Raw genomic sequence first — 12,894 nt, 5'->3', positions numbered from 1 at the left:
TGAGTCACAATCAGTCATAAATAAATCTGCTCGACACATCCGTGTTACATGTTTGACATAACATTCAGGTAAATCTGGTGCGTTCGAGTTTCATCCTTTGAGCTGGCTGCAGATCTCTGAAGAACTGGCTCAACTAATATTTCAAAGTAAATATCAGTATGCGTTCGACAGATGGGTTCAATGAGACATATGCTGAAAAAAAGAACTATTTGAATACTATTTGAGGCAGGTTGTGTCTGAGCACAGCCAGAGAGAAAGTCAAGTGTGCATATTACAATTTAGCGGCATCCAAAGGCGGTTCAATGTTAATTTCTGTGTGATCTGTGTAATAAATGCCCTCGAATAAAAGCAGATCAACACAATCAGGTCCTAACTTGTTCCAAGCTGGAATGTTTCAGATTGAAAATGATGAGATAGAAATGTATAAGAGGCAGAAACCAGGTAACAGAGGAGAAAATGGGACTTGGTAAAAACAGCAGCTGAGACACAAACATTCGATTACACACAATAAACAAAAATATATTAGATTTAAGTGTGATTTTAAACTTCTTCTGCTACATTCCCCAAACTTCTTCCTTTCTGACTGAAATATATATATATAAAAAAGTTGTTCTTCTCCTATGAAGCGTTTGCAAACAGTCAAACTTTAACTTGGACACACAGGGTACAAATTAAAAAAAGTTTTAACAATGTCTTTATCACCTAAACAAACCAACGTGAGGCTGGAAGAGTACAGATGGTACAACAGAAGTTTGTTAAGGTCATATCAGATCAGCTTATTGTTACAAGAGTCCTCATTGTGCTTCGAGTAAAGACAATAAACACATACAGCCTACAATTAATACAGATCACACAACCCGAGAAATAAATAAGTAACAAAGGGATAAGGAAACAGGGAATAAGTCCGATCATTTCAAAATGACCAGCTACTGCCTACTGTAGAAAACGTACTAACAGGTTTTGGAAATCTATTTGACCTTCAAACCAGCTGATTGACCACATTATTGACATTAAAAGTAATATTTATCCACCAGACCAGTAATCATGCTTCAAACTGACATACTTACATACAGACAATCATACAAAACACACACACACACTCTGTGAATCTGAGAAAGAGATTCCTCAAAAATCTTCTAAAAACAAGATTTTATTCTAACTCTAACATGTAGAGGAATGAAAAAATTATTTCTATCATTTTTTTTCTCACTACTACTTTTGTAACATGACTAGAGAGGGAAAAACAAATCAGATACTTAAAAAAAATGCTGGTTCATCATGTTACAAACACACTTTGTTACAGAGACGTCTCACCAAGCTGTGAACTATGTGTGTCCATGTGTGAGGAGGCTCCACCAGTGCACAGTCAGTCCGCACATCCACCTGTCTCTCGTGTCTGTGTGTTGACTCTACGTGCCGCCGTTGTACGAGTAGTCTGCCTTGTTGTGCATCACCAGCTTATTGTCCACAAAGTAGAAGCTGTCGGACTGCGTCTCATACGGGTGCAGGATCATCTCTCTAACTGTGAGCAGGCACAGAAACATCACAGTTATTAAAATCCTGTTCTTGCACAGTTCAAAGTTCATCTGAGGCTCACATGAAGCTTCAGCAGTTCTACTCTGCTAAATCCTGTGTGGTATCTGTCAAAGTTACAGTCTATTGCTACTCACACAGTGACGTACATGCACAGAAAGGGGATCACATCACATAATTTCGACTTACTGAGGTCCTCAGATAGAGGTGGGAATTCGTAGATGTGTTCACAGGTGTTCTTGCTGCTCGGCATGCAGAAGCCGAACTCGAAGTCAAAACTCTTGAGCAACTTTTCTCTGAAATAATGTCTCTCGATCATTCTGAAGTTCTCTATGGGCATGTCTCCAACTGTGAACTCAACTCTGCAGGGAGGAAGAAGATAGAAAGCTTCAGTTGAGAGAGAAGGATACAGCAATCTTTCCGTTGGTGACGCGTTCTTATAAATAAAGATTCACACACGTTCTCACTTACGTGGCTCCAACTTGCCGCAGTCGGAGAAAAGCGGGGGTGAACTGATAACGGACAAACCGTCCGGCGTTTGGGTCAATGTCTCTCTTTTCCCCTGCTTTGTCTAAGGTGAGGAAACAGGGCAGAATGGAGTGAAATAAATATTCTAACATACGTTTATAATCTTTTTATTCCAGATATCAAGTAGAACAAACATAAAAGTGAAATGAGACACATGTGTCGAGTAGTTCAGCGACTCGCCTGTAGATGGAGGTTTGGTGATTTCAAACAGCACGGTGCCCGTTTCCATGTCTCTGATTTTGAACCTGGTGAAGTCGATGTTGTAAATGTTCTCGTCCGGGCTACAAAGATAATCTGAGAGAGAGAGAGAATGAAAGACAGATTAAACTAAGAATAAGAATACTTAAAAAAACACTTTTCATAAAAAAAAAACATAATTTCCTGTACATCAATAAAACAGATAATGTGGCTTCACATGAGAAGCATCTCAGGTGAAAGCTGGTGTCAGGAGAGCAGACAGAGAGCAATCTGTAGATTATTATTTCATTTAGGGAAAGTTTTGTGTTATATTTTGTTAAATTGAAAAGGGTTTCAAATGTGTTATTATTATTTAATGCTGATCAAGAAGCAGGTTCATTTATTTTCTATTTATTACAATATTTGAAACACCTAATTAGCCAGCTGTCAAATGTTTCTTTTCTTTAGTAATGGAGGTATTTTGGAAATTAAGTAGGTTATTTAACTTATATAAATAAATAATGATAATGTTACTACTGATAATCACTTTACTACAGTTTCAGATTATTCTTAACATATTTGGTAAAAAACTATGTTAGAGGAGCAATTTCCTCACAAACAAACACACACACACACACACAGTAAGAAGGAGAATCAAGTTATTTTTGTTCCTCTAATCCTTCCTGCCCTAACCAGGCAGTGTCACTGCTTATTAGCGTTCCCCGGTAGAGCAAACACTTCCTGCTTCCCGCCTGATCCGACTGATACCACTGACCAGCAGGTGTAGCATCTCTCCGTCGTCTCCACTGAGGCCTGCACGCTCGCCTCGTGCCAAGCAGAAGCTGCAAATCTCAAACGTCCATCTCTCAGCTCAGTGACTGTTCTTCCTTCTCATGTTCTGCTGTTTCTCATGATGGACGTGCTCTTGTGACGCAGACACACGGTGTGTCAATTAACAGCGAGACGATCACATCTGTTCACTCAAACACTGTCAGTACAGAGCGATAAATCGCTAACGGTGGCGGCTCTGACCAATCAACCCACCGGCTGTTCTTTATGCCACATCGACGCCCGATGCGTCGCACTAACAAGATAGCAACATGACATTTACAGATGCTTCCATCAGCTTCTTATGCTATACCGAGAAAGGAACCATCTAATTCTGTAGATCGAATGATGACAAATTAAGAAAGCAGAAGAAGTGTTCATTTAAGGGTTGGTGTGACAGTGGGATTTTTTTATTTATAAGACTGGAGCATCACAAACTGCCTGGTTTCTGTCCAAATGTACATTTAAAACTGGCAAACGAGACCAGCACATAGTGCTGCAAATATTATAAGGAGAGAAAGTAAAAAATGAGCTGCACATCATCTGTCAAACAGGGTATTGGTTATGTTATGGCTTGAGTGTGTAATGCCAACATGAAAGAGCCAGAGGCGACCTAGACCGACTGCTGTGTCGCCTCACACCGCCTTCATCTGGGTCAGAAGTGGCACTATGAAATGACTCCCTATACCGTCGGGTAGTGTTTGGTGTGTGCTGTCAATTCAACATGTTGAAGTGGACACAAGACTAGACAGACAAACGCTCACCAGTGGCCCTAATGCTGGCAAACTGGCATTTCAATTAAATCAATGCTGGCAAAAACAATGCAGATGTATGCAGGAGCATTCTGTGCACTCAGATTTAGCAAATGTATGTAAATGCATCGAAAGCAGAAGAGCTGAAGAACAGATTAAAGGCTGGGAGCTCCCACAGCAAAAGTTAAAGTTGGCTGCAGTGAAGGTCTGGGCAGCCAATGAAAGGAAGTGCAACCCAGAAACTGTTTGGTAACAAGTTTATCAAATCAATTCTCAGTAAACGTTGATACAGCCGGTTTCTGCTACTTGCAGTTATTGCAGGTTAAAATAATATCAGTAAATATTTTACTACTGTGCTAAAGCTGCAGGATGAGCTGGAGCCTCCACTTGCTTTAGCTCTGCTGTTTTTCCTGGTGTTTACTTCCACATATTAACTCTCCCCGAAGGATTACGCTCAATCCTCCCTGCGTGTTTTCTAATGTTTATATATTCACGCTGGAGCATCCCCGAAGAGGAAGCATACCCCAAAGTCACAGCATGTTGTCAACTCCATTTACTGTATGAGGCGAGTGTTCCTGACAGAGCTGATTCGTTGTGATGCTGCACTGCCCTTGCTACTCTGTCAGATTTGCTCTTCTAAACTCATCAGCTATGCAAACTGTGGTCCATTAACTACTGTACAACACCTGAAGATTCACACAGCCTCTGCACACACACACACACACACACACACACACACACACAGGAAACAAAAGACCGACAGCAGCCACATGATTTTAATTAATATCATACGATATCTCTGCTGGCAAAAATGGGACCATTAATAACAGTAGTGTATGTGTGTGTATTTGTGTGTGTGTGCAGAGGGTTTAATATACTGTGCCACAGCTGGTGCTGTCCTTGTCCTTTTGTTAACTCAGTGCTAATAGTTACCTTTGAGCCTCCTAATGAAGTCCCATGAGAACAATGGGCCTCATGCACGACCGTTTTTATCTTTAATGTCTCAAACTGGATTCCCCAAAATCTCTTAGCTGCACAAACGTGTTGTGAATCGCTAGTTTAAGACTGTTCAAGAGGAGCTGCGTGTACATGAGATTTGACCAGGAGAATAACCAGTGATTCTTAAATTGCAATTAAAGGCTGCATGAATGTTATAGACAACATTAACTGATATTAAAGAGGAGTATACATGTTGCATATTTTAATTATATCAATTTCATTTAAGGTCCAAAATAATTCTGATGACGCCAACGTCATTCGATGATGGTGTGTGTTCTTTCCCCGTGAAGCACGGCCAGTCTCACTGTCACTGTCATTCGTAACTAAAACTAACTGCAGTACGAGAAAGTTGCTGAATGCCACAAATGCCACTTCAATTCTCTTTAGAGCCCGTGTGTTTGTACAAGTTGTTGTCATGTGATGCACAACGATTGAGTTTGTTGCATGCGAATGTGTGTCTCTGTGTGTAGTTACATGAAGTCTGTCACCTCAGGACACACACACACACACTCAGAGTCATCTGAGGACAACTTGCTGATAGAAGCCACCAACAGACTCCTGTTTATCACTGTCAGCTTTCCTTCTGGGCTGTGATCGCACACACCTCCTAAGGTTTCTGTGTGTGTGAGTGTGTGTGTGTGTGTCTGGACTGTGTCTGCATGGTCACAGCAATCGAAACTGAATTATGCAACAAACTAAAGTGACTATTAACAGTCAAAGCTGAGCTGTGGGTGTGAGGCAAACGCTGCTGGAAACAGGAAGCATGTCTGCAAACCACTTCTTCAAATTTCACCATGAGAATTTAGAAAAAAAATTATTCCGAAACTTCAGTCTCACCACTTCGCAAATGTATTGACCTGCTGATTAACTAATGATGTACACCACTTATAAATAATATGTATTTACATGTATGTGTAAGTAATAAGTCCAACTTTACAAGTGACTGACTGAATGACTTCAAATCACTTCATTTACATTAGGTTCAATCATATGCAGACACATGTATTTGGGGTTTCATATTGTGTTTACTCATTGTAAGATTAAGTCCAACTTATTTATTCAAATAATATTTATGTGGTATTTTGATGCAGGTGCCCTGGAGATCTAGAGACGCCCACACTATCCATACACCCAACACCCTACTTTTACTCGTCAAAAGGCTAAAAAACAGATATTAAATATCAGAAAAAGACATTTTTCAGTGCTTTATATTGTGTTTTTTGTGTTTTGATGTCCTTCCTCTTTACTCACTGCAGATGTGGCAGAAATCACCAGAATACAACCAGACTAGGTCAGGCCCACAGTTCAACAAAAACTGCATCATATGACCTAGATTCAGCCAAAATAAACAGTTCGGAGCTCATTTTAGCAGTTCACCCAGATAATGCTGGGACAGGATGGATCTTAGGAACCTTCCAGTAGACGTGTTTAAGATCAGTGGCACATGAAACTGTACTGGAGGCTGATGAACATTACAGCTGACACTAATAACGGGATCTGGTTCAGTCTGTCCCACTTGAGCTGCAGATTGGTGGGTGGTCTTCCAGTGACCGCAGTTCTTCTCTTCACATTTCTTAAGTAGCTTTTCATGTTTAACTTCAACATGATCAAATGTTTAAATTATACTGCAGGTTAAGTTAGTGTAGTACTGTGAGCATGAAAGAAAGTTTCTGCTAGTTTACAATCATTATTTTATATGTTTATGAAAACCAAAAAGTGAAACTAGAAACAAATACCACATTTTAAAAAGACCATATAGCACCAAGAACGTCTAATTAAGCTGTCGGTTGTTTTGGGTGTGGACAACTGCGCTAAAATATGCAGCTCATTTCCATATTCTCCCTGTCATTCTCTGTTCTGTCTGAAAACGGTGATGATACAATATGTTTCTGTTTAAATCTCTTTCAGCACAATGTTTGAATGCATTAGGACATAAATCAGAGTAAAAATAATTTAAATTTTAATTTAATTATCTACATGAAAACTCATAGTACATGCACTTGTACAGAGCCTATATCAACAGAACAAGAAGAAAAGAGGAGCAGATCGAACTCAGTGGCCCAAAAACTAAGGTTACAAACACTACAAGTTGTAGCATTCACCCATTTTGAAGTGAAGATCGGACTGTATGGAACAACATTAGTTTGACTGTAGGAATCAGATTATTTAAGTTAAACTGAGCTGAAAAGTCAATCATCACCATCACTCGATGTAATCTCTAGAAACAGAGCTTCCATTACTTGTGTCTGAAAGCTGTCGTCTGCTCGGTTGTTTTTAAATGTGTCTGGTTAAAGTGCCGCTGCCAAAGCAACGCGAACCATGAAGTGTTAACTGTTGCAGCTCTGGAGCTCCCGACCTTTTAAGCGGTGCTGGTTTTGTACTGACCTCAGAAGAATTATCATAGCAGTGTGAACGGTGATGAATTCACTTACCCGAGCTTCGAGGTAGCGGAGTAGTAGTCAGTAGTTCTATATGAGTGAAGTCATCATAATTTCCACAGGCTGTCACTTTCTCTTTGTGGCTATTTTTCTTATTTCTAAGTTCCACAGGACACAGTGGAATTTGTTAAAACTTGCATTCGCTCTTTTGACATGTGCTGCGTCATCAACTGGTAAACAAAATCTATTTTTCACAACCTGTGATCTTATCAACAGCTGCAACATTTCCACCACTCGCAGCTGAACTTATTTTTAACTGTAGTTAGCAAAGTTATCACGCTAACATGTCGCTGTGAACATATTCACAGGCTGATTCTGGCATTTACCTCAAAAACACTGCTGAGGCTGCAGTGTAACCGCTGCCTATTAATGAACTCGAACACGGAGGCCTTACAGGTAAAAGTAGGAGAAGTGTTTCAGTCCAGAGATTACCACCCACCACTCTCGGGTTCGTTTCACCTGTAGGTTATTTTTGCCAGCGTTAAGATGTCCATTTATACCACATAAACAATCAGCTTTCCTTCAGCTGTGTGAGTGCTTCTCTACCACATACAATACAGACAGCAGCTCTACTGCTGAACAGCTTCCACGTCTCAGACATGAAGCTCTGTCTCTGTCTCCACATCTCATCTCACAGCTTTAGTCAGAGCTGTAACAGGCCAGGTTCAAACTGTGGTGTAAGTAGAAGGACATTTACCACCGTTGGATTCAACACATATTCATATATTTAAATCTGGGTTTATATTTTACTGCTAAATATCGTTTTCATTTATATTTAAAAGTCTGACCAGCAACACTATGTGTTAAAAAAGATCAAATCTGATTATGTGATTATCTGATTTCATTTTCTTTCATATATTGATCTTGGTTTTAGCCTCTACAAACTACAGCATCAGTGTGGCCTCACAGAAGATGAAAAACACAGCCACTACCTGCTGACACTTGCAGGATATTACAGTAAAACAGTCATGAAAATATGACAGATGAAGAAGGCTCCACTGTGTTTTAATAAAAAGGAGGATCTATGGGTTTGTTTGAAGGAGGAAGGCGCTCAGGCCCAACACAGCTCACATGGACTAATCCGGTTTACTTTCTTGTATGAAGGCAAATCCAACTAATCACTGTAGAGAGGGGGCAGGGTTAAAGCAGCAAGGGTGCAGTGAAGATGGTCTGGATGAAAGCAGATGAAGCCGTGGTAGCTGAAGTGCTTGTAACGCTCATATGACTCCCCTTTCATTGTCATTGCATAACATCCAGTTTTAGCATGAACATGGTGACTTGCATAAGGAAAATATTGTTAATGTCATGTTATTGTTACTTCAATGTAGTCTGTGATCTAGGAGACGTTGGGGTTTTAGTAGCTGCAAAGCATCCTGCAGGTAAAAACAAGCAGGAGTTTTTAGGAGTTTAGTTTAACTTTAATATTGTTCAATACATGTTTATAATGAACTAAATTACTAGCAAAAACACTAACAACGTGGAACTAGTGCAGAAGGAATGTCATTGAACATTTGTACTGGCGTTCACGATTCCCAGTGGATGGATCCTGCTAACCTTAAAGTATGTGACCTGTTCTGGGTATAACCTGCATGTAGGTTGGGGCAGTAGAAATGGTGCTGTATATATTGTCAGTAGCTTGAAATACTGTTGTAATACAGCTGTATATGTCTTCTACATAAAATTTGCAACAGTTTCTAGGTAGTGAGTGAACTTTAGATGAACCGATCTCACCTCAGTGAGAACATACTGTGTAAAAATGGGGCTGAACTTAAAATCAAGGACAGGAGAAATGAAGACGGATGTGGGGAAGAGGGAAGGAAGAGAGCCTCACATGTGGGTCAGACTGATACTAAAAACACAGCATAAACTTTTTAAAAGCTGGTGCTGACTGTTGCTTTTACTTGGTACAGTGTTCCTTCTTTAACAGTAAGTATTAAATCTTTGCTTTTGTATTTCATTTGTCAAAATGCAACGACTGTGTCCTGTCTGAGGATTTATCTTACACAAAGTGAAGTTTCCTTTCCTGCGATACTGAGACAACAAAGCAGGTTCACTATCAACTTTAAACTTTTATTACTGAATTCAGTTTGAACTCTGCTGAGTAATGTAAACAGTGCACAACCACTGTTGGACCACCAGAGTCAAGTGTGTGTGTGTGTGAGGATATTCTTATATCTCTATGTCATCCGGGGAAAAAAACAAAAGGAAGGAAAGTAGTGGAGGAAGTGTGTGGGAGAACAGAGATGCACGCTCCACTGGCCGTAACCAAGGGGAGATGCTTCATGTTGCCGTAGTGATTCAAGCGTATACCCATGTTGCTGTGGTGATTCACACATGCCTCCTCTTGCCTTTACCGATGACGATGCAATATATGAAAGTGAGAGTTTCCAAGATCATGATAGGGTCCAGCGAGGGAGACACAGTCATTAGGCTGCCCCCCCCCCCCCCCCCCCCCCGTGTGTGTCACTGTGCAGCTGGATGACAATCCCTACACAGACTCACTCTTGGGGATGAACAGCAACACACTTACAGATAAAAACACAAACATAGACACACACGCGTGTGTACTACACGTCAGTCGCAGCTAAACCGGCTGGATAAGGCACAGAGAAGAAACCACAAACCCTCAGTAGAAGAGGGGCTGAGCCAGAGGATGTTAGCAAGAGCTGGGAAAGAAATATGTCACTCCTTATCACAACATGTTGAGCTACAGGAAAATGTAACTGTGTTGTGTAAGTTAGGTTATTCTGGCCTTTAAATAGTCAAATGCCCCGCTGGCCACCTGTTAGCTCAATGCTATTTTAAGACCTGAGATGTAGATGTAGGTGTGCACATAAGAGCCTGACTGCTGTAACTCTGTGTTTCTGCATAAGAGGCTTGTTTGAGATTTAGAGGGTGGGACATAATTAAAAACTGCATTAACCCTTCACAGCGGACGAAATTTCAACCTTGGTCATTATTGGAGGAGACTCTGAAGTGACAAGAAAGAAAAAGGTGAAAACATCTGCAGTGAACCAGATGTGAACTTGTGCAAAAGGAAGCATTGGACCCCTCGGTCACCCCAGAAACTCACTCTTTGCAATCAACGTGAAGTGAAAGCAAGCTACTCAAGGTTGGTGTGGTATAAGAGGATAAAAGTAAGTCTGGCTTGTTCAGCAATTAACATCTGGGGGTTACGCCGCCGTCTCACTTCCCAGCCGTGGCTGCATGTCCTTCTCACACATGGTGTTTTTAAGCAGCACACATCTCTCCCCCACCTCCATGGGGGACACAACACAGGCTGACACCTCCTCTGCAGGTCACAGGTCTACCGAGGAGCCAGCACAGGAGGGTAAATGCACATCTGCACCCCTCCAAAGATGCATTCTCATGCGTTTCAACAGGGCCTTTTATACATTAGGCTCCATAAATACAGGGACAGTGACGTGATGTGTGACTCACATAGGAGCTGTCACACTGAAGCACCTCTGTCTCCCTTTATCACTCAACTACCGACACAGTAACACCAAACTTACTCTCTGTGATCTTCTGTAAGCCCAGAACATCCTCCGGAGTGATCACTGCGCTGGCGAGCAGGTCCTCCTCCGTGATCACCGGGACCCCCACGTCGGTCGAGTTGCATCCTTTCTTCACTTTCATCGCCGCCGTTTGCTTTGGGCTGCCGTTACCGCTGCTGTCGGTGCCTCCGGTGTCTCTGCCTGGATTATCACCGACAGGCTTCTTAGCGCTTGATGGGTCCTGGCTGTTGCCTCTGCTGGTACAAGAATAGCTCATTCTCCGCTCCTCCTCCCCCTCTCCTAACCCAGGGCTTCCAAGATACAAAACAGTTGCCTCCCTCTCTCCCTCCCTCCCTCGCTGAAGGATGCACAGTTGCTGCCTGTTATCCGGTGCTTAATTCAAATCCCCTTCGTCTTTATGCGCCCGCAGTCTGCAGACGGCCCCGGCTCTCGTTGGCTGAGCGCACAGACCAATGCGGAGAGTGCGCAGCTTTCTCTGCGCCGCCGGTGCCCGAGTCGCTGTTTCTTCTGTGTCAGGTGAAGCTAGAAGTCTGTCGAATAATAACCTGCTGGACTCGAAACGGGAAAAGAGGCGGCAGATGGCCGTTGACTGTGCAGCAGGGGGACGGGGTTGGGGTTGGGGTTGGGGGGGGTGCGTCTCGGCGGAAGCCCTCAGCAGTAGCCTGTGCCGTGCGGCTGACAGAGCGGCTGGTGCATCTGCGCACAAACTGCGCTACAACCGACGAATGCGCGCACGAACCAGGACCAAAATACAGGAGGTTCATTTACAGCACCCCTACTTTCTGCAATGTGTGTGTTTCTTTTCTTAGAGGGTGGTAAACACAACGGGACTCAATCCAAAAATGTCATTAGACCTATACATAAAACAATAAGGAGTTGTGTTTTTGTAATGTCACAGACTTTATAGATCCTAATAATAAAACATAAAATAAAATGGACTCACTGCTGTGTATTGAAACGTAATAAGCAAAGGCTGTATCCTTAAACCTCTTTAATTATAGTTCACATAAAGACGTCATATTTTACTTTATTATTGTAATTATTGTATTTTTTATTACTATTTACTATTCAGATGCAAATTCTACCCACAAAACATTATTTTATCAAATTGTGTCTCATGAATGGACAAGAACAGAAGTAGAAGCACCTCATGTGCAATTACAGCATTAAGTGGTGGACAGTAATTATTTAGATTGACCTTTGCAGTACTTTGACCTCATTTGAGAAGGTGTATATCTAATATTCCTTGTAGTTGTGGGGGAGAGGGTAACAGTTTTAGAAATCTGCATTATTACATTTCACTGCAGACAGTACTTTTATTTTTCAAAGTTGAATCAGTACATTTTGTTGTTTGTTTGAATTGAGAACTGTGACTTTTACTACTAGTAAAGAGCATATTGAAATACCTGTTCACATCATAATTTAGCTGTGATAATGATCAAGTACCACAGAAAAGAGCCATTCTGCAAAATTAAATACTTTAAGCACATTTAATCACAACTTCTGATCTGTCTGAATGCTGGGCCTTTACATAAAATACTTTGAAGGGTTGTAAATCTAATGTAAATTTATATTAGCCTGATTAAACCCAATAAGCTGCATTTTATTAGAAGCCACAACTCTAAACAGACATCATCAGATCAGTGTAGCCCAGGAGAAAGCAGCATGGAAACAATCCCCATTCGGTTTTAATCCTATTTCTGTTGCTCTTTCTACTGATGCATGTAAAGTCCCTGTATGACTCACTGGAGAGCTCAGTCACACATGACTATCCACCAGAGCTCTGATGATAAAACCAACTTTACCTACAGTTAACAGCAACCACAACAACAAAACACCAGTGGAAACAATGGTCTCTGTAAATAATTCAGATTATATGGAGAGTTATTCACATAAAGCTCAAGAGGTTCTTAAGAGTGTGATGATTCCTTTAAGTAATGAATCAGAATAGAGCTGACAATTGAGGGTTTACGTTGAACTGTTGCACCCTAGAGGAAGGAAACATTTACTGCACAATAATATTGAGGTGGTTTGTCTGGTGTGGGTAGCTGGAGTAGAAAGAGTTTCTATGTATGGCACTAAAGTTAAATATAGACAAATTAAATTATCCACTTCTGAAGT

General features: G+C 41.3%; 1 protein-coding gene across 1 annotated transcript; it reads right to left on the bottom strand.

Moving 5' to 3' along the window:
- Nucleotides 1-153: 153 nt before the first annotated feature.
- On the bottom strand, nucleotides 154-11,472 carry unc119b (unc-119 homolog b (C. elegans)). Its single transcript, XM_026372958.1, has 5 exons — nucleotides 10,771-11,472; nucleotides 2,242-2,355; nucleotides 2,005-2,104; nucleotides 1,723-1,895; nucleotides 154-1,522 (listed from the first exon to the last, which is right to left on the bottom strand). The coding sequence occupies exons 1-5, from the start codon at nucleotides 11,027-11,029 to the stop codon at nucleotides 1,410-1,412; spliced, it is 759 nt and encodes a 252-aa protein (XP_026228743.1). The 5' UTR covers nucleotides 11,030-11,472; the 3' UTR covers nucleotides 154-1,409.
- Between the last annotated feature and the right edge of the window lie 1,422 nt (nucleotides 11,473-12,894).

Source organism: Anabas testudineus, chromosome 14, assembly GCF_900324465.2.
Source record: "Anabas testudineus chromosome 14, fAnaTes1.2, whole genome shotgun sequence".
NCBI classification, from domain to species: domain Eukaryota; kingdom Metazoa; phylum Chordata; class Actinopteri; order Anabantiformes; family Anabantidae; genus Anabas; species Anabas testudineus.
The sequence above is the reverse complement of the archived record's forward strand: the minus strand, read 5'-3'. Positions and strand labels throughout refer to the sequence as shown.